Source organism: Equus asinus, chromosome 12, assembly GCF_041296235.1.
Source record: "Equus asinus isolate D_3611 breed Donkey chromosome 12, EquAss-T2T_v2, whole genome shotgun sequence".
In the NCBI taxonomy this organism is placed as follows: Eukaryota; Metazoa; Chordata; class Mammalia; order Perissodactyla; family Equidae; genus Equus; species Equus asinus.
Genome location: NC_091801.1, coordinates 16,818,338 through 16,843,120, shown reverse-complemented (window position 1 = coordinate 16,843,120; position 24,783 = coordinate 16,818,338). Strand labels below are relative to the sequence as shown.

Sequence of the window (24,783 nt, the reverse complement as noted above, 5' to 3'; positions counted from 1 at the left end):
TAACATTGTGTAGCTTTCTAGAACAACTTTAGAAAAAAGGAAAAGTTACAACCTGTTGGTAAAAAAATAAGAATTTTGTATGATAAAAGGAAAATAGTGGTAGTGTTGAATTTAGTAAAGTGGTAAAAATATAGAATAACTACTGTTTTATTATATAATATTATTTATTATTAATTACATTTTATTAATATAGAATAGATAAAATGAGAATATGAACATTTACATAATTATGCAAATTTCAACTACCCTATTTTAGTAAATCTCAAAAATATCAGAAATTTTAGCCAGTTTTTTCATTATAACACTGAAACTCAGGTACTGTATAAGCAACACAGTAAACACTTTTCTAGACGGAAATGATCTATGATGATGGAAGTGATGAGAGAAATCCGTGAATGAATACAATGTATGTTTAATGTGTGAACCTATTGTTATTCCAAACTTTCTCTTTCTTTATCCTTTATTCTGTTTTGGCAACCAGAGCTCCTTTTTATTATCACTTTCATCAGAGTTTCACAAAGACTTCAGAGGCATAAAGAGTGCTGATTAAACTCAATAGTCTGTTAAATTCTCAAAATGAAGTGGTCAGAAAAAAAGGTGGTGGGGGGGGCGGATAAAGGATGTGGCAATTCAGAGCCAGAGTTCACATTTAATGAACAACTAAGACTCGAAATCCTATGTCTGCAAGTGCTAAAACCGCTGATCGATTCAGTTACAATTCCCAGTGAATGAATTCAGTCAAGTCCATCAATTCAATGGCCTTATATGTCATATTGAAACAAATATGTACACTGAGGCATTGATTTGGAAATGGCTTAAAAAGCACAGTGAGACCATCCCTTGCTCCACTGCATTCTGAAGCCATGGTTGTTATGAGGCACCAGGTGTGTACCAAACACCACGTTAGGTATTTAGAAACGTTGTGTCAATCCTCACAAATGACTCTCCCAAGTGGATGCTTTTTAGCAATTATTTTGCAAATGAGAATTGAATTTCAAGGAGTCTAGGTAAGCTACTTAAAGCCAAAAGGCTAGTAAGTGGCATTGGTGGCATTTGAACCCTGCTCAATCTGACTTGAAAGCCCAATTTTTGCTACGATACAATGCTGCCTCCTAGTTTTAAATCAGTCATTTTGTAGGTCCTGATGTGGAATTAAACACCTTTTTCAAATAATTTATTTTACTGCCTAATTCATTTTGGGGATAAGAGGTTGATGGAGTGAGTCAGCCATGTTATTTATAAGAAATAAAAACTTATTTGTCAGTCTATAAAAGTTCAAATGAAGCAGAGAAATTTTTGCCTATATTATTGAGATGAAATAATTATCCTGTTTTTATAAGTTATGCGCTTTGAAATTTAGATATTACACTAGAAATTTGGAACTGATGTAGTAGTAAATAACTTCAAACTGAGAAGTTGATTATTTAAATATCCGTTTTCTAGCTATGTTTTAAGATAAAATTATTAAGCTGCTATGAATGAAGTCGAATGAAAACACTACAAGCGTTATGAATTTTATAGGTATTTTGAGTCTAGTTATTACTGTGCTTCATAAAAAGGGAAAAAAAGCCTTGTTTCTAGTTCTTAGTGGGTTTTTTTAAAGTTCAAATTCTATTTAGGTTTCTTTGTATAAAAATTAACTTGTCAGAAGAATATTTAGGTGCTATAGTTGAATGTTTGTGTCTCCCCCAAATTCGTATGTTGACTCCTAACCCCCAAGGTGACAGTATTAGGAAGTGGGGCCTTTGGGAAGAGATTAGATCATGGCTAAAGCCCTTATTTTCGGCTTGAATTGCTATGATTTGATAATTGATCCACTCAAATGACGTTTCCGTCTCGCCAGTTGAACCCATGAAGACAAGTACGGCATGATAGTTAAGACCTTGAACCTCAGCGTCGAACAGTGTCCCAGTTTCACCACTTACTAGCTGAGAGTCCTTGGGCAAGTCATTGAGTTTGCCAGTGATGGGCACGTAATAAGCACTGGACATCCCGCAGTTCCCGTGCTGTTGTGAATGACTTGTTAACATTCATTTTAGAAGGTGATGCAGATCAGGAAGGGGCGCCACAAGAAGAGTGGAAGAATGTTGCAGTGTAGAAGATGCTATTTTTTTGTTCAAAAGAGTAATCTCCTTCACCATAAGTAATACCCCCAAATGTCTACTGATTCGCTACTTAGTTGCCCCGGAAATTCCAATTTTTATAGGCTTTTTTCTTTAAGTGCCTCTAATTAAAATTTTTTATTGAATGTTTTCTAAGGGCTATGCTTTTGGAGATAGGAGGGCAGTTATTCTATACGCAAAATAATTGTTCAGGAAAACAAGCTGCCTTCAAAAATCTTGGGAAAATAAGAACAATGGGCCTCAAGTGAATTTGGCATTTTTTTTCCTTTGGGAATATTAAAGCAAGGTGTTTGACAGACTGACACACAATAAAAACATGTTATTCAAGTACTTTGGGAAATGATGACAGTTTGGTTGAGAAAGGATTTTTGCTTTATATGCTACTTCTATGGGTAAAATAATCATAGAATTTGCCATGATAGAAAATCATGAGTTTTGTGCACACATATACTACCAAGAATACCAATCGTGATGTGAAAATAATAATTTCTGAAAATATTCCAATATCTATTCTTGCTTAAATACTTTTTCTAATAATGAAATAGTAATAGCACTGTTGGACTTTATTTTGTTGTCATAATATGGGAAGCCTGATTTAAATGACTCTATTTTTTTTCTATCTACATTTTCCTACTATCATAAGATGAAATATCTCGTGTAAGAAATAGGAATACTGAAAATTTATATTTCACATTTTTGTCCACATCCAGAAGCTTCTTATTTATTGATTTGCTTGACATTCTGGACCTCCCTGGTACACTTTGTAGGAAAATTGAAATTGCAATTACTTTCAATTGCTTGTTATGGTAATTACCCTTGTAATTGGATCACAGTTCCTAACTGGTCTGCTTAAGCCATATCAAATGTATAATTCCATTTATTTTACCTCTATGCATGTCTTCTATCCACTGTCTATAATTACTGAACAGTTAATTAGCCTCAGTAATATAAAAGAAATATTTTAGAGTCAAACCAGACTGGAGATATTCTCACTATTAAAACAAAGAATACTAAGTGTCATTAAGTTTTGAATTTTCTTGTAACATTTTCGAATAAGAAACAAAATTCTCGGATATTGTATTTATTTTCAATTACAAATGTTAGTGCTCAAAAAGAAGTATGAAATGCCTAAAAAGAAAAGCAAATAACTCTGATATCTTGCATTGTGTGTTTCAACAAATCTTCCGGATTTGTTGACTTTTTGGGAAAAGTCATTTGAGTTGTTTTATTAAAAATTAATTTTCTTCAAAATTTTAAATATAATAATTTATTTTCTCATGTGAAAACAGAAATTCTATAGCATCTTAATTATGCTGTATGAAAGTCAGAAAAATAAATGAAATCTGTGAAAGAATAACTTATGATTTGAAAAGTGGTAATTACAAAACAATAAATTAAATCAAGAAATCGTTAAGACCCCTTGAAAAAGTCTTATTTACAAGCTAGGTCTGGTTACCAATGCAAAGTTTTTTTGGTTTCCTAAAGCAGAAGGCAGAGAGAAAAAAGTTCCACTATAAACAAATTCTGTGATCATTTCAAGAGATCAATTGATGTGCATATCAGAAAAAATAAATTCTAGACTAAGGTAGTTAAAATTTAACAAAGCAGCATTTATTTTCCCTAGTAAGTCACTGCATATATTCCTTCTTCTACAATATTATGCCAAAAGATGAATCACCCGAACATCTTTATGCCTTATTGGCTTTTCCACTTATGCAGACATTTATATTCAGTGTTATCCTTCTTAAGAATTTTAAAAGCATTGTTAAAGGCATAAAGAAGGCCTTTCTCTTTTCTATTATAATCTCTGCAAGAACTCCACATACTTAACATTTTCTAAACCAGTCTTGTTTTCCAGATCATTGACTTGCTTATCAGCAAATTTCAGTATGCTGTCCAAATACTAATAAACAAAGCAATTTAATATCGAGCCATTCAAAACCCATTTATTATCCAAGTTTGTATTTATTACACAGGGTTATGTTAGAAACAAACTTAAAACACGCCAAGCTTCCTGGCCTACAACAAATTTAAAACCTAGAAAAGATAACAAGCTTGGGGGTAGAGCTAAAGTAAGACATTCAATTAGCGACTGCTTCTTGCCTTTATGGGTACATAAGTGCTACAGTAAAGCGTGGAGGAAAGGAGACCAAATTACGTTTGTATGCTTAAATTTCTTGCATTCTACTGTGCTCTTTTGGAATATAGAGAGTGTTACCTTATGGAGAAGTCAGGTCATGAATTCTCCACTTGGGGCAACCTTTCTCTTTGATGTGGAAGCTTGCTAGCTCACCTTCCTTGGGCTGCAACCTCAGTACACAATGGTTTCAGATTTCTAAGAGCATCTTCTCAGATTTTCCCTGCCTTCTATCACCCATCCCTCCTAATTAGGTGGAACTTGGTGGGGTTTGCTGGGACTTCCTTTGTTTATTCCTCACAGAAACGTACAACTTTCTCAAGAAGGATTCCTATGAGGCTGCCCGTGGTTGATTCCTTCCTGCTGGTTCCATATCTAGTAACGATTTCTCAGTTTATGATACTGCATATCACTGGCAACATTCTCTTGATTGGCATCTGTGGGCAGATAGAACCCTACTAAAATTCTACCTCTCTCTGGTATAAATAATATCACTCATCATTTGGGAATTTCAGGATACCTCATAATTCTACTAGTTATCACAACTTAATTTTAATTATTCTAAATTCTGTAAAATGGAAAAAGCAAAGAAGGGACTATAAATCATCTGACTAAGGCAGTGTGACATAGCGTCACTTCCAGTGCTACAGCATAGAAAGTCTGACAGCACTGAGTTAGCTTTTAAGCACCAGAGCACAGGAGAGAGTGGCTCCATATAAGAGAACTCAGCAACCTAACAGATGCTTCCGGGGGATATATGAAAGAGCGGGTGGTCTTCCGTCAGGTATGTATATGGGGCAGTCTTTGGTTTCAGAGCCAAAAGGGAGGGGTCTCTGATTAAAGGAAGGAATGGCTAAGGAAGGAGCAAAAGCTTTGGCAGTTTTTCTAAAGGGTGTTTTGGCTCTCCACACAATCCCATTTTTCACCCTGTTAGAAATCAGCACTTTAGGGGCCTACCCAGTGGCACAGCATTTAAGTTCACGTGTTCCACTTAGGTGGCCTGGGGTTCACCCATTTGGATCCTGGGTGCAGACCTACGCTCGCTTGTCAAGCCATGCTGTGGTAGGTGTCCCACATGTAAACTAGAGGAAGATCAGCATGGATGTTAGCTCAGGGCCAGTCTTCATCAGCAAAAAAGAGGAGGATTGGTGGTGGCAGATGTTAGCTCAGGGCTAATCTTCCTCAAAAACAATAAAAAAAAAAAAAAAAAGAAGAAGAAACCAGGGCTTTAAAAAGACTCCTCACAGCTGCTGCTGAGCTGGATGCCTGCTGACCAAGGATTCTCGGAGTTAGGCTTGGTATGAAGCGCCCTCAGCTCAAGTGGAGGCTGACCCTGAGATTTTTTAACCTCAGTAAGGTGGAATCGTACATGTTTGGGAATCAATTTAATGTTCAGCCAAAAGTCAATACCCAGCAAGTTAGAGGAAGAAAAATACCAACGTCCTCTGGCAGAGTCTTCTCTATTTTTGGCATTCTAGGCATGGTGCAATACTACTACCATGTGAGGATGGATGGGGAGGTCCATCTCCTCCCAGGGCTGTAAAGAGGAGGCACTACAGAGGGCCAGCTCCCAGCCAGCAGTCTCAGCATCACCTGGGAACTCTAGAAATGCAAATTCTTGGGCTATTGTCCAGACCTTCTGCGTCAGAAACTCTATGAGTGGAGCCCAGCCACGTGTGTTTTAAGAAGTCCTGCAGGTGGTCCCAATGCACCCTAACAATTGAGAAATCCTGCTTCACAGCGTCAAATGAGGACCTTAACTGCCTATTTCTACCACTATAGCTTTTAGAAAAGGTCCTCTCTGGGGATGATGGCAGGCCAAAAGCACACCCACACTTTACCAGATCATTTTGCAGACATGAAATCCAGTTAAAAATGTGCATGAATGGTTGTGTTGAAGAAGCTTCAGGATTCCAATGCCCAGGGCTGCCTCTAGCTCAAACATTCCATGTTTGGCTGCTGTCTCTTGTTGTTTGCTTAGCTCCAAAGCAGTCTGGCAATTTGAATTTAATCCCTTCTCACGGCTGCCTCAGACTTCAGGAAGGTTGGAATGTCCCCAAGGTCATCCTTTGTGCGCGTAACAGTCTGGCCAAGGCGTGGGGATCAATGGCCCACATTCTGGTCATATTTGACTGGAAGATCTGATTTAGTCTTCAGGAGGTATGGTAAGAATCACTCCTGCTCCATGCTTGATCTCCTCCACCTTATTTTGTGTTGACATTTTTACATTTGAGTTGAGGTAAAGCAGAAGAGACTGAAAACAAAACATACCTATTTTCCTTGTATGCTTTCCTTAGATTTGGTTTTAAAATTCTTAAGCCTCTGCCAGGAGAGTAATTAGCAGCCCAGATAAGAGGCTGCCTATGGCCGCTACATGTCTGCAATCAGGTATGGATGAGAGAACTATAAATTTGACTAGAGAGTTACAGATAGCTTGCAGGCCCATATCTCACTTTCAGAAGATAGGAAGTTAAAAGGAAAGTTTAACAGGAAAGAGCATGGTTTTTATCTCCATGCCACCATCAATCATTATATTTTAGAGGTTAATGTTAAGAGGTTTTGTGAATGAGGGGGAGAATTTAAAAAGCAGAATACACAGAAAGCCCTCTGATGACGGAGAATGTTATTCTATTCCATTCCGTTCTCAGGAAAAAGGTGCTTTATCTTGATGCATTGTTACTTATCCTCACATGACATAACAGCAAGAGTCAAGAAACAGTAAGAGTGCCTACAGATGGATGCTAGAAAGGAGGTTTTTAAGTGAATATACTGAAATAAGAACGGAGATCTAGGTACCGGTGGAAAATTTCTTTTGGTTAGAGAGACCCCTGGGGAGAAGTATTTGCTGGAGGTTCTGGGAGGTACAGCTGTGTCTGGGGCACAGAGAATGCCGCTGAGGAGACCTCAGAGACAAGGTCAAAGGGCCAGAGTCAAAGTAAGCGGCCATCCACAAAAGGGTCAAACTGGAATGACCATGGTAAGGGGGAATGCCGAGGCGGAGTCACTGGGTTTGGAAAGGAAAGGAGGAAGAACGTCCAGGTAATTCCCTAAAGAGCTACGACTTGGGTGGAGGGTGGCACAGTTCCACAGGGCAGCAGTGACATTTTTCTAGGGTGGAAAAAAACTATTACGAGGGCTTTGTGACTTCAGATAGACACCATGTAAATTAAATAGTTATTCTGGGGTGCACAAATGTAAATTATTATGCTAGGTCCCGATGGTGTGGAGGATAGCAGAGCTGGACTCTGACCTCAGGAAGTTTGCAAAGTAATTGGAGAGATCATGCAAATACACACAGGTCTCACACCAGAATGCAGGCGCAGTGCTCAATGGAAGATTTGCCTTCGAAGGTCCCCGATAAATTTTTGATGTTGATGACAATTTTGGCTTTTTTAAGACTGCAAAATTGAGTGAGTGACAATAAGTTGTTAGAATTTCCCTCAAAAAATAATTCCCAAAGAAACATACTGGAATCCTAAAATGGAAAATTCACATTTAGAAAGAGACTGAGAAATAACTATGACTGATGTTATGAAGGAGGCTTTGTGAATTAAAAGCAGACTCTGGAGGGGAAAGATAAGTTAATTTTTTAACCCTTTGAAGAAAATAGTTCAAAATTTGTTGCTGTCTATCTATTGTGGTTCCCCTGATCTAATTGACGTTTATCATTATATACTATTTATTTTCCAGAGAAACAGAATATCATATTCTTCAAAATAGCTGAATTAAATAATGGTATATCATATTCTGAAATTCTTTGCAGACATTTTAGAACCCAGAAAGGGCAAGGCTCACCCTACAACTTGAACGGCCTTTTCAGCATCTCCACATGAATAGCCAACGGCCTCTCTACACCTCGACTGACCTGACGTATCTGAAATGCATTTGAAACTTACCATGTGCCCAAATTAATTCCACTTAATCTCTACCAAATTTGCTTTTCATTCAGTTTTCCTTATCTCAGCCAATGGCAACAGATCATTTCAGTTGCTCAGGACAAAAATTGCAAGATTGTTTATTCCTCTCTTTCTCTCGCAACCCCAAGTCTAATTTATCAGACGTACTGTTGGCTCCAGCTACAGAATTTATCCAGAATCAGTCCACTTCTTACCACCTCCACCACTGCCGCCCTTGGGCAAGCCGTGATGGTCTCTGAACAAGATTGGTGGAATAATCTCCTAAGGAATCTGCCTGCTTTCAGGCTTGCACCTGCGGTCCATTCTCAACACAGCAGGCACCGATCCTTCTTAAAGCGCAAGTCTGATCTTGTCACTCCTCTGCTTCACAACCTTCCACTGTCTTCTCATTTTCATCAGGGAAAAAGATTAGATATTTTAGTATCAAATTTCTAGATGACGTTGCAGAATGTTCTGCTTGATCTAGCCCCAGCTACCTCTCTGGCAACGTGTCCTCCTCTTCAGGCCCACATTCACTCCTCTCCAGTCATTGGCCTCAAGACATTTGTATTTACTGTTCCCTCTCCCTCTAATGCTTCTTCCCAGGGATCTATTTGTTTGTTCCCTCACTTATTCAAGTTTTGGCTCAAATGTTACCTTCAAATGAGGCCTTTCTTGGACACACTGTGTAAAATTGCACCCTACCTTTGCTCTAGGTCCTCCTCCTGACATGCCTCCCCAGCTCTCCTTTTCTATCCTTCATTTTTAACCACATTTCTTATCAACACCTGATTCTATGTATTTCGCTTGTTTGCTTGTTCATCATTTTCACTCAGTAGAATGAAAAGTTCCATGAGGATGGGAATGTGGTGGGCTTGGTCCACTGCTCACCCCCAGCTCCTGGAACAGTGCTTGGGCCATTGTAGGCTCTTGCATAGACCCTCTTGCTCCAAGCTATTACTCTTCTATTTCTGGGTTATTGCAAAACTTCCCAAATGGACTCCTAGGTTTCGCCCATCAACGATGAATATTACTTTCTTAGTGCAGCTTTTATCATATTGGGCATATAATCAAAAACTTTCAAAGTTTCTGCTACATGAAGTCTCATTCTTCTTACTTAATTTGTAAGATGCCACGTGAATCCGTTTTATAATAAGATGTGTTGTTTGTTGCTTTCAAAGTACTTCTTTCACGGAAGCTATCAGTCAGTTTTTGTTACACTTGGTGTTCTCTCTCTCTCTCTTTCCTCTTTTATTTTTTATTTTATTACCTTTTTCCCCCAGAGAGGCTTCTTTTCCCAAAGTAAATGTTGTCTATTATTTCACTCTTTTTTCCCTGGAACACCTTTTCTCTTTTTCTTCACCTAATCAAACTTTAGCATTTTCAAAGCTCACTTCAAGTACCACCTACTCCGTTAACGTTTCGCCAATCAATCCAGATTTTGTTTATCATCTCCTTTGAACTATATAAATTAGAAATGTTAGATTGGCATTTAATTTCATGCCTATCATACTGTATTCAAGTTCAAAGAAACCTTTGATGAATGTCTACTCCTTAGTTAGATACTACTTTCTCCCAGAAAGTATTCAGGGAAGCCTGAAATATATAATAGATAGCAGGATAACATAAAAAGAGAAAGATGACTGCTCATGAGTCTGAATGTCGTAGGCCAATGTGAAAAATTAAGAATTCACCTTCTTGAATCTTCTCTCATCACATCACATAATTCAACTGGATCAGCGCTCAGTAAGAGAGTTTTTTTAAAAAGTCCCCTTTTTGAGTGTTTTAGGTTTTCGAAAAAAAGTATAAAAAAGAAATGGCACTAATCACCTTCTCTATTCTCCCACTGCTTGCACTATTCCAAACTTCCTCCTCAGGATGGATATGGCTGGTGGTAGTGTGTTTTGCTGACCATTTTGGACTAGGACTGGGCTGCGACTTGGCCTGTTTTCAGTTTCCTTGCTGCTTCTTACAGAGTGAGACACTGGGACCAGCTGGATCTCAAAACATCACCATCAAGCAAAATTTGAACCACCGCTATAGCTACCAATGTCTTGAATGAGCTTTGACCTCTTTTCTCTTGACTGGTTCCTCTTCCTTAAGGCTATTTTGTAAGACCCAGGGACTTTTCAGCAACATTTACTTAGCAAATGTCTATTGATCACATACACATGCCTGGTACTATGATAGGCTCTGTGATAGGTGCTACAATAGTTTCTAAGGATACTATCTTTCATTGGCTTATTCACTATTAAGACTGAGTCAGTGGAAGGTGATTGCTAACTCACATACTTGGAGATAGAATTTACTGTTTAAACAGCGTTTCCTCTAGCCAGGTCTCACTGGTCAGTAGAACATTAAATATGATTGATTTATTTTAAACCCAAAGATATTTACTATCTTTATCAGCCCCACTTGTACCCCACTTCAAATATCCCACCTCTTATTGGCAACAATTTCTAGCATGTTTCTAGCTGTGGCAACCAGCTTCGTGCAGGTACAACTTTCAGCATCTCAGTTATGCTGGTATCTTTTACATCTTATTTCCTGCCCTGGGATGTCCAATGAGAATCACTCAATACTAATGTGTATGCAACTCAAAAGTTCAGGGACATCAATACTCAAGGACTACCCTTGACCAGGAGCCTATAGATAAATGCTTTGCCCTTTTATCCTTCAACTGGACACATTTCATACGGATCCTCAGGATTCTTGTGGAGTTGAGCAGCAGCCACCTGTACAGGGGCTGACTCAACCATGCCTCCTTGTATTGGCTCTCCCTCTTTTTGTGTTTGACTCCCATGTCCCTCACTCCTGCCACCGGATCGTACGGTCACTCGCGCCTAAGTCTCTGTCTCACATTCTTTGTTAGGCTGAACCGGACTAAGAACTGCTTAATCTTCAATATACACATGATGATTTTTACCTTTTTTCAAGGGAATATAATTATAACTATATAGTAATATTCTGTAGAACCTTCTCATACATAGGCTGGGTCCCATTTTCTTTATGTCCAAAGTGAGCTAATCACTCAAAAATATCTTAAGAAATCTGTTTTAGAGCTTAAAAGTTACCAAATTCAATCTAAGCTAGGCTTTAGGGACATAAACATATAAAAAATAAAATTCTTACCTAAGACACTTGGAGTATGTTGATTGACATCTAAACAAACAACTAAAATATGTTAAAGTAAGAGCTGTGCTAAAGATTTGTGTAGGCGCTAAGACTTCTGGAAGAAAAGCTTCTGAAAAGAGGAGAATGTATAATGAAAAACTAGGATTAAGCCAAATAATAAAAGGGAGAAAAGTAAATCCTGCCAGAGATATTTACATAATGACACAGAGGCTTAATAGCAAAATATCTGCAAAAACTTGAAAGCAGTTTGGAGTTTATGGAGCATAAAATCCATGGTGGGATATCCAAGATGATGAATTTGCAGAGACAGGGAGGGGTTGTGCAAGAGAGAGACTCAAAGGACTTGGTAAGGAAGACATAACCCATCTTGCAGATGATGAGAAGCCAGTAAAAATGGTAGTTCTTAAACTCTTTTGAGTCAAGGGTTATTTTGAGAATCTTGTTGAAGTTACTCTCTCCCTGTCCAAAATAGGGCACATCTATCAAAAACTTTTCATATCATTTATTGTGATGCCTCGAAATCCTGTCTATGGGCCCTCTAAGAAGACTCATGTTAAGCTCTCTTGCACTGAAATATTTGAAAGCATGAGAGTCAAATGGTAAGATTTGTTTTGAACATTCTGGTAGCCATATGGAAATTGGATTTTTGGAGGGCAAGTTGCTAAGGATGGATATCAGTGAGGAAAATGTATAATAACCCAGGCAAATCAAGATGAGCGGTAAAATGATAGTAGTAGTATAAAGAAGACGTGGTGGTTCAGGAAATCGCTTTAGGAAGTGTAGTAATTAGCAAAACTGGGACTGATTAGCCATGTGTAATGGAAGGCAGGGTGATAATGAAGATGAGTTTGCTTTTGGACATGTTGCCTTCGAGATGTCTAAGATGCATCCAGGTAAAATGTCCTGCAAGAATTTGGTATACCAATCTGGGCCTGAGGACTCAAGGTAAAGATTTGAAAAACCCCAACTTATATGTGGTTAAAACCATAAGAGTGAATGAGCTGATTCAGGGAGATGGTGTAGAGTGGTAGAGTGGGAAAGGGGTCTTCATAGAAAGTCCAGCTGAAAGTTAAATAAAAACAAGGTCTGAAAAGTGTCCATTGTATATGGCAATTAGGAAGTCAGGCAAGCTGTTGGTGCAAGCAGTCATCTCAGAATGGTAGAGGCAGAAACAAAAGTAAAATAGGTTGAGGAGTGAGTGAAAACTGTGGAAGCAAAGGCATTAAATGAAGAACATTTAGGGAGTTTGGCTCAAAGAAGAATGAGCAAGAAAAAGCAACAGCTAGATGCTTTAGATAATTATGGAAGGAATTTTTGTGTGTGTGGTTTTTTTCAGGCTGAAAGAGAAGTGAGCTTATTTCTATGTGGGAAGTGAGTAGTGGAGATGAACAGAATGAATGGTGGTGGATAAAATAAATTAAGACCCAAGAGAGATGGGATGATGGGATCCAGCCTAATGGGTGGTCTAAGCCTTACACAGGACAGAGGGCCTCTTACCCTCTGTGAATTGGAAAAGTGGTGAATAGAGGTCAGGGTGAAGATAATTCTGTAGGTGCTTTGTGAAGGGGAGTAGAAGGTCTTTATTTGTGATTACGTAATTTTTCTGGATGACACAGAAGAGAGAGAATATTTTTGAAAAGACTTTGAAAGGAATGGAAGAAAGACAACCAAGAAGCCCAAGTTTAAAGTTGGAGACCATTGATTGGTACTCATCAATCCTAGAGTGTCGTGATGTTTTCCAGTGTTGATCGGCTGCACATGTGAAGAAAATGATGGATTAATACAGGGTTAGGGTCTGGTTGGGCAGTAATGACAGAAGGACATGGGTGCATGGGGACTGAGGAGACAAGTCCCACCTGAGTAGGGCAGGAAGGCAACTAGGAGAGGCCAGATACCTGGGAGAAAATAGAGGGAAAATGAGATCTATATTTGATTGAAGAGGAAGTGCTAAGGACAGTGAGTTTGTGCAACAGCCTTAAGGAGGTGAGTTTGTTGTCAGAGAACAGAACCATTACATTTCAAGATTTCTGACACACAGCAGTTCCGAGTCATCTGTCCTCGGGTTAGGGAAGGTGAAGTAGAAGGGAAGATCTCCAGATTTGAGATTGAGGGGCTTTGAAATTAGTGGGTAGATGCACACGAATGTGAAAATCATTCAAGATAATAGTGACGCACGTGTTGAAGAAGAAAACTTCGATTCTCAGCAAGGTCTTCACAGGCAGAAAGAAGAAAGGTTAATGTTTATAATCCTGTACTAGCTGAGGTCAAGAGATTGGCAGCCTCCTCTGGAGAGGAGGTTCTGTAATATTCTTAGAGGAAAAAACGGATGGAATATTCTTAGAGAAGGGTTTCGGTTATGACAAGGAGGAGCAGGAAACATTTGTTTAGGGGCTGAGAATATAGTAGAATGTTTAATATGGAAGAGGAGTTTTAGAAAGCAAAGAGAAAAGGTTTAGGAATATGAGTAAAACTCTTGTAGGGTAAAAGAAAAAGTGAGTTAGCTGTTATTAAGACTGTATTTCCCGGACTTGCCCACACAACCCTTGTTTGCATAGCGCCTATTAACCTCTTACAGAAGTGGTGCTGTGAGGATTAGTTTGGGAAACATTGGCAGAGCTCGAGGATAGCAGGGCTGTGAAGCCTTCCACAATGGAGTTGGTGCCAAGTCATGGTAAATTCAACTCGTAAGGTATCTGGTGGGCAGTGTTTGGACAAAGATGAGCCAGCTTCAAGGCCACCCAGTTTGTTGGGTTATTTTCATGGCCATTTGTCTTCAACTCAGCTAAATTGAGGATTCTGTGAAATCAGGGGCAGTTGTACTTTCTTTACATTGCTACATTTGGCTTATTATTGAGCATATTAAGAAATGGTAAATAAATATTTTTTTTTTGAAGCTTGGAATGAGCAAAAAAAAAATGACAACTTAGTTTTTCTTTCTTGCTTCTTTCTGCCTTTGTTGGGAATTTATTTTCCATTTAGATTTTTACTCAAATGTGCTGGTGCTCATTGTCAATTTTTAATAATAATTTTTATTTATACCTCTCAATATCTCATGTACCTACATACTTCCTCTCCTCAATAATCTTGATGAAACGATCCTAGACAAAGAAAACTCAAAAAAGAATATTTGATATCGTTGATTAGTGAAGTAGTTTTCCTCACTATTAGAAGTAAGCAAAATAAGAAATAATTGGGTAGATTTGAGAAGTATATAGCATACCATTCATTTAAAAGTGGAGGTGCTTTTTTCAAGGTAAAATTTAAAAAATTAATTGAAAATATGAAATCATATATTTCACCAAAAAGCATTATGGCTGTCAGGAAATTACTCTTGAGAATTCTTTAATTAGCTTATATAATGCAGTAAATATGGTTTTGTGAATGGAAGGTAATATGTAAGTGTAAATGCATAGAATCTTACAGGAATAAAAATGAAAATATAATTTACAATATTTGTAATTGCACAAAAGGTAAAGCATATATGCTGGAATATGCAAAAGTCAAATGCAAATTATTATGTGATTTCACTGTGGTATAATAAAAGCAAAGATATAAAATAGCTGAAAATTTTAACTTTTGAACCTAGTACAGTTAAGAATTATACTTTAGTTTGTATTTTTAAAGAATATTAATGCTGTATTATATATTTATTAATACTTTCCTTTGAGGGCACTTGGCATCAGCTTAATACAAGAAAAAAGAAAGGGCATGATAGAAACTTCCGGTCTCTGGATTATTTGATGTACTGTCCTCCAACATGAGCAGAGCTTATTCTGCTCTTCTTTGGACAGAGTTCCAATATTTATTGATGAGCGCTACCTCCTTTGATAGAGTGGTTTCACCATGTGATATAAACCCAGACAATTTGAGTTGGATACTGCTAGTCCACTTTTCTCACTATACAGATGAGGATACAGAAGCTCAGAAATATATTGTCATAAAAGTACTTATGCCATCTTCCTTTCCCGAAGAAGACCCAGTGTCTCTGAGAACCCTGGCAGTCACATGTATTAGGAATCGTCACTTCTGCTGTTGAGACCTATCTTGACCTGCAGGCCTCTAAGCTCAGGTTTGGTTGGTTTGGAGAATTGTGTTTGATAAACCTCTATGTAATCTTGGAAACCCTCTCACACCCCTGGACCCAGAAGTCAGGCAAGCACACTGTGTTGGACTCTTTCATTTTTCCCACTCACTTTCTGCTGTAGTTTCAGTGAAACCATTTGCTTATAAACCTTCCTTCAATCAGCCTAAGAGGAAAAGCAGATTCTACTTAGGCTAATCTTTCCATGTATATAGGAGAAAAGATGAAAGACTCTTCCTTAAGGTTTAGAAAAGCAAAAACACTATACTATTACAAAGGCATCGGTAAACTTTTATTTCTACTTTGGAGAAGAATGTCTGATTTTAGAGTTTAGAAGTTTGTAGTCCCATCCCCCATAGTATGTAGTTCACATTTCACAATTCAACACTATTAAGGGTTTCAATGACCATTTTTAATTATCTAGGCTTCAAGGAGACAACCTGGCAGAAAGAACAGAAGAGACATCACAAATACTTCATTCTCCAGATGAAATAATCCCCGATTCTTTGGGTAAGTTTTAAATTCAACAATATTTGTTGTAATTTTAGTGGCACTTGAATATTTTTAAAAAAAGAAGTTAAACATCTGCCCTTGGACCCTTGGACCTAATATCCACAGCTGCCAGTCATATGTCCACCACTCCTTCAGGATGTGTGTGCCAGGAGGTCAAGGGCAAAGGAGAAAAGGAAGCAAGAAGTGTGGATTCTGAACAGCAGCCTCTTAATGCGTATGCCTGATTAAGGTACAAACAGGTCAACTATACGTTGGCTACTCCCAAAATTATGTCACTAATTCCAACTTGTTTTTAGAACTTCACATTACCTACTTTCATTCTCGTATCATAGATCCTTTCAGTCTTCCCGGGCAGAAATGCCAATATCATACTTGCTACCCCTTCCTCTCTCTCAATCCTGTATTAAACTGGTCTCAAATCATGTCAGTGAAACCTCAGAATTTCCTCTCCAAGCCAGCCTCCTCTTCATTCTCCTGATACTGCCTCATCTATACTTTTGCCCTCTTTCGCTGTCTAGTGTAACAGCCCTGTAAATAGGTTCTCCTCGTACTGTTTCACCCTTTATTTAGTTCATTATCTTTTAAAAAACAAAGCTGTTTGTTTCATCCCCATTTTCTATAGGACAAAATTCAAACTCCTTCACTTAGCATATTAAGTTCATGTCAGGGCATTTTCTGAATAAATAATAAATAAGTAAACACACGCAATACCACTACAATGATAGCCAAGGTACGTCACTACTTTCTCAGTCAGTGTTCTAGCAGGAAGCAGTTGGTGCATCCAGTTGGGGTAATTAGAAGGGACATTATAGGAAAATATTTTCCTTACTTCTGGATAGAGAAGGACATCTTAAACAAGATGCATAAAATTCCTAACCATAAAAGAAATATGGAAAAATTCAACTGTAGAAAGTTAAGAACTATTCATCAAAAGATACCAGAAAATGTCAATAGATAAGCCATAAAATAGGAAAATTTATTTGCAATATATTTGTCACTAAGCAAAGATTAATATTCAGACCACATAAGGAACATCTACAGTTTAATAAAGAAAAGATTAACAAATAAGTAGAAAAATAAACAACAGATACGAACAGACATTTCACAGAAAAGGAAACACAAATGGCTAATGAACGTATGAAAAATGCTTAACTACTCTGGTCATCAAGGAAAAGCAAGTTAAGACCACAGAGAGATGCTGTTTTAAAACCTTTTGTTTGGCATTAATTAAGAAATCTGGCAAAACCAAGTGCTGGTGAAGACAGACGAAAGGAAAGTTGTACACTACAAGTGGGGTATAAACAATTTTGGAAACAGTTTTCCATTATCTTAAACTCTTGAGCATTTATATAATCTAAAATCTAGAAGCTCCTCTTCTAGGTAAATATCTTAGAGAAACAAGTCTTACGTGCCATGAAATGTGAACTGCGCTTGTTATGTGAACAGCCCTTATTGGTATGCTCCCGGACGGGAAAATAGATACATCATGGAACTGTTAACACTGTAGGATCCTGAATGCATTTCAACTACACACATAGGATGGGTGAAATCAGTGGTGTGCTGGTAAATATTAGCAACTGTTTCTTTGAAAAAGAAAGCCCTGATTTGTAGAGAGTGGTGGTTTCCGTGATATAAATATTCCCGCTGTGGCTGGTTTCACACACCCAATCTGAAATGGCAGTTGGGTCTCTGAAATACCATTGGGTATGAGCAGGTTGCAGCTCACAGCTGAATGAGTCTTTAAAGCATAATGTTGGTTGAACAAAAACAAGTCATAGAGAATGCCAATTTTGTAAAGCTCAAAACTAGCAAATCTAAATAATATATTCTTTAGGAAAATACACATAATTGATAAAGCTATATTTTAAGAAAAGAGTGAAAGACTCATAATGGTGGTTATCCCCCAGGGGGAGGGGAAGCAAGGAGATGGGATAAGAAAGGAGCTCACAGGTGTATGAAGGTTATTGGAAATGTTCTAATTCTTAAGTTAGGCGGTGGGTTTGTAACTTAAATATAATATTTATATATTATTATAAATGTATAATTTATATATACTTTTTATATGTCAAATATTATCTAATAAGCATTAAAAAATAAAGTGCTGTGGCAATATAAACCAATGCCAGTGTGGCACAATGCAAAGAGATGATAATACTTTATGTATGCTCACATCTGTTGTAGTAGTGATGGCATAAATCACTCTCCTGATAGACTTTAACGCTGACAGTCAAGGTTGAGCAATGTGTCCCCACCAACGTGGAGGCCCCAGGCTGACCATTCCTCCACACTCTTTTAGCTCCTGTGTCTCCTCACTGATATTATTTCACACTGATAAAGTGTGCCTTTACTTAGGCCATTCTTCCCTGACTCATAGTAAGTTCTTTCTCCTCTTCTCTGCCTGTTCAGATCCTGTGTTCTGAGATCATGTCAGGTCTCCCTGATGTCCAGCCCACACCAATGTTTCCCTTATGCAGCCCCTCATTGTTTTTGAATTACTTCTTGTGTGTTTGTTCTTCTCAACTCAATTGCATTATATGCTTCTTGAAGTTTTCTTGTGTTCCCCATTAGCACAATGCAAAACTAGACACAAGACAGATCTTATTTAACTATTCATCTGTTATTTTTTTAATTCTATCAAAACTACTCTAATTCACCAATTTCAGATACTGTATATCCTTCAACAATCACATTTGCATAATTATCAAGAATTGTAGGGATTTAAATTTCTTGAAAAATTAAACATGCACTTTAGTATGTTGTTGATTGTATTTACTTGCATCCATTGGGAAAAAATGCATTCATTAAATTTAAACTCCTTTCTTGAACTGCTTATATCCTGCATTCTTTACATTCAAATATTGGTAGATCTAATCAGTAAATTCCAAAGTAAGAGTTTCTGATTAAGTACATTCTTTTCCACTTAAGTTAGTCGAATCACGAAATCCAATAATTGAATTTTATTGACATTATCCAAAAGCACTAATGTGGTTTTTATGTCAACATTGTGATCTACATTGAGCTTGGCATCATAAACATAAATATTTCTATGAATAGGGGTAATTTTGTACATAGAAAACCTGTTGTGACACAGACGGCAAAAATAAAAATAATGACATGAAGAAGTTGAATGAAGCTGTACATTGTGATAAACTCAGTAGATTTCTAGGTTCTTACCAGCATGCCCAATCGACCATGAAAGCTAAGTTTCTAGTCCATGTGCAGTCAGAACCTGTTAGGTTTTAACAAAACTACTTTATTTTTCTATGCTACAGTTTCTTCATCTCTAAAATGAGGAGATAAACTCTTCAATATTTGACAACTTTAGAGACTCATTTTCTCCTCCATGTGATTAAAAAAAGCTCAGAAAATTCATTGCTTGTATTTTTAAAATCATGTATACTTATAAAAGAAATTGCTCTGGAGTAGGCAGGGCAAAATATTCACCCATCAGTCATCATTAATAAGCAGTTTACTCAGAATACTTTAAAAAACATGGAGTCTACTCCTCCAAGCATGAAACACTAAGGTTTTATTTTCATGGTGTCTGTTGTTCCTACTAGCTTATTAGCTTGGTGCTCTATTACTAGATTTAGACTATTTAGTGGGGTCCTTTCAACTTAACTTTTAATATGTTCAGATAAGGAAAATCCACAAATATTCTGGCAGGACTTCACGATTGTCCTTCTACACAAAGCTGAATGGACTTTACCATATTATAGATCTCACTGGATATGACACCAATATCTAATAAGAATTCAACCAAAACAAGGACAGAACGGAATGTGAAACCATATAAAATTACCAATACCTTTCCTTTATAAATGTTCATTTTTGTTAAAAAATTAAGATCGTGAGGGTGTTCAAGTAAATTCCAAGAAAGGAAATGTCGTAGAAAATTAGCTTGCTAAACTTGGTTTGAAAGCACCTAGTAAAGGGTCTGGCAAATAGTATTTGTTGAATAAATTACTATAGAAATACACCAATAAATCGATGAATGAATTGAATAATACATGTGAGAAAAGTCGAACAGAATGACAATACCTCTTTAAAACCATTAATTACTCAGTGAGAGGAACTTGAAAACTCATGTATAGTATAGTATTTTTAACTTTAATAAATCAGCAAATCCACTAGAGTGTGGGTTTTCTTCTACTATATATGAAATAACTTGCTTTGTAATGTAGGATAAAACATTTTAATATTATTTATTTATTAAGTTAATATTCTACTCAAATAAGAATTTCAACACACAAATAAAACAGGAAAAATACTGAGTGAATACTAAAATTACACTAGTATTTGCTCACAGTTCGTAGAACATAAATTGTGGCGGACTTAAATTGTGCTAATTTATACATCCTCATTTAAAGAGTCTATTGTCACCCTTACAACTGGGTTTTAGTAGATAAGAAATTCAAATATTCTTTGTAAGTGGATGAATATTTTTGAATTTGGTGTGATTCTCATCATCTATCCTGATCTTATGAACAAAAATTGGCTTCTTTTTGATGTCTGTGTTCTATTTAGAAGGGTGATAGGTATGATTTATAAATTTATCTACAACTTCAGAAGGTATGTGGTTTCCCCAAAGCAATTTTTATGCTGGAAAGAATTCCATGTTCTAAAATGGAATCTACGTTTACATCTAGATAAATGATGTGCCCTGAGATTTAGTATTTTTCTTCTCGAAAGTAAAATTTTGAATTATCAGAGATAGAGAGAGTTCCATGGTTCAAAAGCTATGGCTGTGGATTTTGCTAAGCTTTCTATAGTCTCTTTGGTCTTGGGTGGCCATTAAGGGTTTGAAAGATTTAATGCTCTGGTTTTCTTCCCAGAGCACACATTTTATGCAACAGAAAAATCTGTGTCCATATGTATGTGAATCTGAAGGGAAATCTTCTTTAGGGATTCATATGGCTTTTTCAAATGTTAATAAATAAAAAGTCTCCAGTGGTTTAAAATACCTGTCTCTTAACTGATTTTTTTGATTCGAAGGTATTAAAACACAGACTATTTCTAGATGTGCCATATATCTATCTTTATTGCAGAATTCTTTATAACCCATAGAAATACTTGTTATAATTAATTTAACTCGCCACACATATGGAAAGAATTGCCATAATTTTAATCACATATTTGAAAGTCACTACTCACCCACTCCTCAATCTATTCAAGCTAAGTAACCGCAAATTCTTGCTCGATGCATTAAAATACGAAACCCACCACCATTTCTCCAAACTTCTCAGGATTTTCTGTGCCATTTAAAAGAGAGAAAAGGATGGCACTTAAATTGTGTAGCCAAAAAACAAAAGAACAACCAGTTTGGTCACTTTAATATGCTTTTCATAATAGGTTTATATATCAGAGAAATAATAAGCAATATATGACTATAATTTATTCATTCTTTTTGTAAAAATAGATTCCTTACCTGGGACTGAAGAAGCGCTAATGGAGGAGGATGAAGAATTTGAGAAAGGGTCTAAATTACCAGGACCTGTAAGTATAGCCATTTACTTTTTATTTTCATCTCTAAAACTAATGTATGTCACTAACGGGAAAACCTAAAAGGAAGAGGAAGGAATAGGAAACAATATTTTTTAAAGCAAAGAATATTTTTAAGTGTACCTCCAGGATTTCCCACAGATTCACGCGTGGTGGCTGTATCAGGAGGTGGCCACCCTGGTCACAGGTACACAGCAAGGCTGTACTAAACTCTTTTGAAAATTAGGGAAGAAGATTTGAATGAGGTGGGAAAAATCTAAGTTCTGTTATTAGTAACTACTTGCTTGTGCACGTGAACATTCTAAAAGATTATGAGCTGCCATCTTAAACTTCAATGTTTACCTATACATATCTTGATAGAAAAATAAATGTTTTGCATATTCTGAAAGTTGACGTATAACTTATGTACATATAACTATATCACTTCAATAGAGTATATTGGGAGAAAACCACTAGGTTTAAGATTTTCAATGCAATTTAGTGTTGAAAGAATAAATACAAGGGATGGCCTGGTGGTATAGTGGTTAAGTTCATGAGCTCTACTTTGGCAGCTCCGGGTTTGCAGGTTCAGATCCTGGGCTCAGACCTAGCACTGCTCTCAAACCATGCTGTGGCGGCATCCCACATACAAATTAGAGGAAGATTGGCACAGATGTTAGCTCAGCAATAATCTTCCTCAAGCAAAAAGAGGAAGATTGGCAACAGATATTAGGTCAGGGCCAATCTTCCTCACCAAAAAAATAAATAAATAAATAAATAAAAAAGGAAAAAAAAGAATAAATACAGAGACACTGAAATTTACATATAAATTCTAAATATAAAGTTTATAAAAGATTCTGAGTTGCTATTGAAATGACTATGCAATCTTGCATTATCCTAAATTTAATATTTAGACTGGGTTTATAAACTATAATGTTCTCTAAATTAGTTTGCTAGGGTTGCTATACTAAAGCACCACAGACTGAATGGCTTAAAAAAATAGAACTTCATTGTCTCCCAATTCTGGAGAGAGAAGTCAAGGTCCAAGTGTTAGCAGGGTTGGTTTCTTCTGAGGCTTTTCTTGGCTTGCAGATGGCCATCTTCTCCCTGTATCTTCGCATTGTCATCCCTCTGTACATGTCTGTGTCCTAATCTGCTCTTCTTATAAGAACACCAGTCATACTGGATTAGGACCATGCTAATAATCTTATTTAACTTCCCTACCTCTTTAAAAACCGTATCTCCAAATACAGTGACATTTTGAAGTGCTGGAAATTAGGATTTTGACTTGTAAATTTTGGGGGAACACAATTCAGCCCATAACAGTCTCTGATGAGATTATATTATTTGGATCACAGGATTCGATTGAGAGTACCACATTTTCCAATGGATTTCGTAATAAAATTAATTTAAAAATTACTGATAAAATTAATGTATCTGTTCATATGTCACTTGCTCATTGAAGCTTCCTTGACTGTATTTAAAAGTTTGAATTTCTCTGCTTTATTTTTCTATATGTACTTATCACCCTCTACCATACTGTATGATATACTTGTTTTGTTTATTGTCCGTCTCCTTCCACATAATATAAGATCTAAAAGGGCAAGAAATTTTGTTCTTTTTTTCACATCTGCATCCTTAGAAGAGTGCCTAAACATAGTAGGCGCATAATACATATAGGTTGAATGAATGAAATTATTTAGCAATAATTTCTCACCATGAGATGAAAAGTACCATAATTCCTCATACTCCAAAATGGTAGAACCTTAGAAATAGAACAAACCATGGCAGCCATCTAGTTCAGCCCTTCCTCTCCCCTACCTCAGTATGATACGCTGTTATCCCACCTTCACCCAATGCAGGGGCACCCATTTTATTGATAAGGAAACAGAAAGTCAAAGAAGCTTGATAACTGGACCACGGTTCCAAAGCTAAAAGAGTATTGAGGTCAGGAGTCGAGCACTAGTTAATTTTCCTTCTACTTCACATTTCTTGATATTTGTAGTGCCTTTCTATTTCTTTTATAAACAGTTTATTCCTATTTGTTAGACATTTTCTTATCTTCCTCACAACCACTTGTAACAATCGATCTTAGTTCTACTCCTGGGATAATAGCCTGAGTCCAATCCGTCTTCCTTTTAACTGATCGCCCGATGTTAGAAGCTGTTAGCATTTCCCATCTGAGAATTTTTTCAGCCAAAACACAATTTGTTCCTTCAACCAATTTTTACATCATGTAGTTTTCAAAGACTTCATACCGCTGATGCTTTCTCTGAATACATTCTTGTTTGCCAAGTCCCTTATAAAGCGTGGGTTATGCCACAACTAGACCTGGGGTTCCAGATAATGTTCCCACATCAGAAAGTATAATGGAGTATGTAGTTGGTACAAATATTATCTTTGGATAACATCTGGGATTATATTAACTTTTTTTTTAAGGCGCTTTCTGGCATTTATAAACTTCAGTGTGTCTCCGTAATCTCATGATGATAAAAGCATGCCATCATTGAGGTTACAATAATCTGTCATTCATCACTTTTTGCAAAGATTGTTTCATCATCTGTGAATTCCACCAAAGCCCATATTCTCCCTCATATGTAAATGGATACCATTAGATTCTTTTTTTAATTACTTTCTTTTTTTTTTTTTAAAGATTTTATTTTTTCCTTTTTCTCCCCAAAGCCCCCCGGTACATAGTTGTGTATTCTTCGTTGTGGGTTCTTCTAGTTGTGGCATGTGGGACGCTGCCTCAGCGTGGTCTGATGAGCAGTGCCATGTCTGTGCCCAGGATTCGAACTAACGAAACACTGGGCCGCCTGCAGCAGAGTGCGTGAACTTAACCACTCAGCCACGGGGACAGCCCCTTTAATCACTTTCTTAAATCAAGTTTTATCCTGTCCATAGGATTTGGTTTACTTAATATTACCTAAATATCCAAAGGAGAAAAGAAAAGAAATGAGCTTTTTTGGTTAAATTTCTGCTGAGTGATTTCAAACTGACCTTTAGAGGTTTTTGCTTTCTTTTCACAGTGCTCACATAGTGCGTTCCTAATGCAAAAATTTGTTCTAAGTCAAATTTACTTACTTTCATTTTTCATTCATTAGACTTTGAATTTTTAAAAATTCTACAATTCTATCTAGTGTCAAATTAAGCATTTCGTTCTTTTTGGAAGTATATGGAATATAAACAATACATGGATAATAAATTAATATCAGGACCCTGAACATAATTTCTAGATAGCAGCTACTTTTATTATGAAGAAAATGTGGATTTTTCAAAAAAAATTATGTCGGATTGATGATATTTTAGATGCAAATTCCCTAAATATTATTTCTTAGGACTGTAGTTTTGGTAAATCAAGAAGAAAATTGTGGCTCTATCTAAATTTTAATGGCAAATTGCAACAAAAGACAACTT

The 24,783-nt window shown here is 36.8% G+C and overlaps 1 protein-coding gene across 10 annotated transcripts in view; it reads left to right on the top strand.

Moving 5' to 3' along the window:
- The window catches only part of C12H8orf34 (chromosome 12 C8orf34 homolog), a 371,097-nt gene that overhangs the window by 266,464 nt on the left and 79,850 nt on the right, over positions 1-24,783 (top strand). For all 10 annotated transcript variants that reach the window (XM_070481128.1, XM_070481133.1, XM_070481132.1 and 7 more), the window contains 2 exons: positions 15,797-15,882; positions 21,305-21,381. In XM_070481128.1, coding sequence (XP_070337229.1) covers positions 15,797-15,882; positions 21,305-21,381 — 163 coding nt within the window. The remainder of the gene's footprint in view (positions 1-15,796; positions 15,883-21,304; positions 21,382-24,783) is intronic.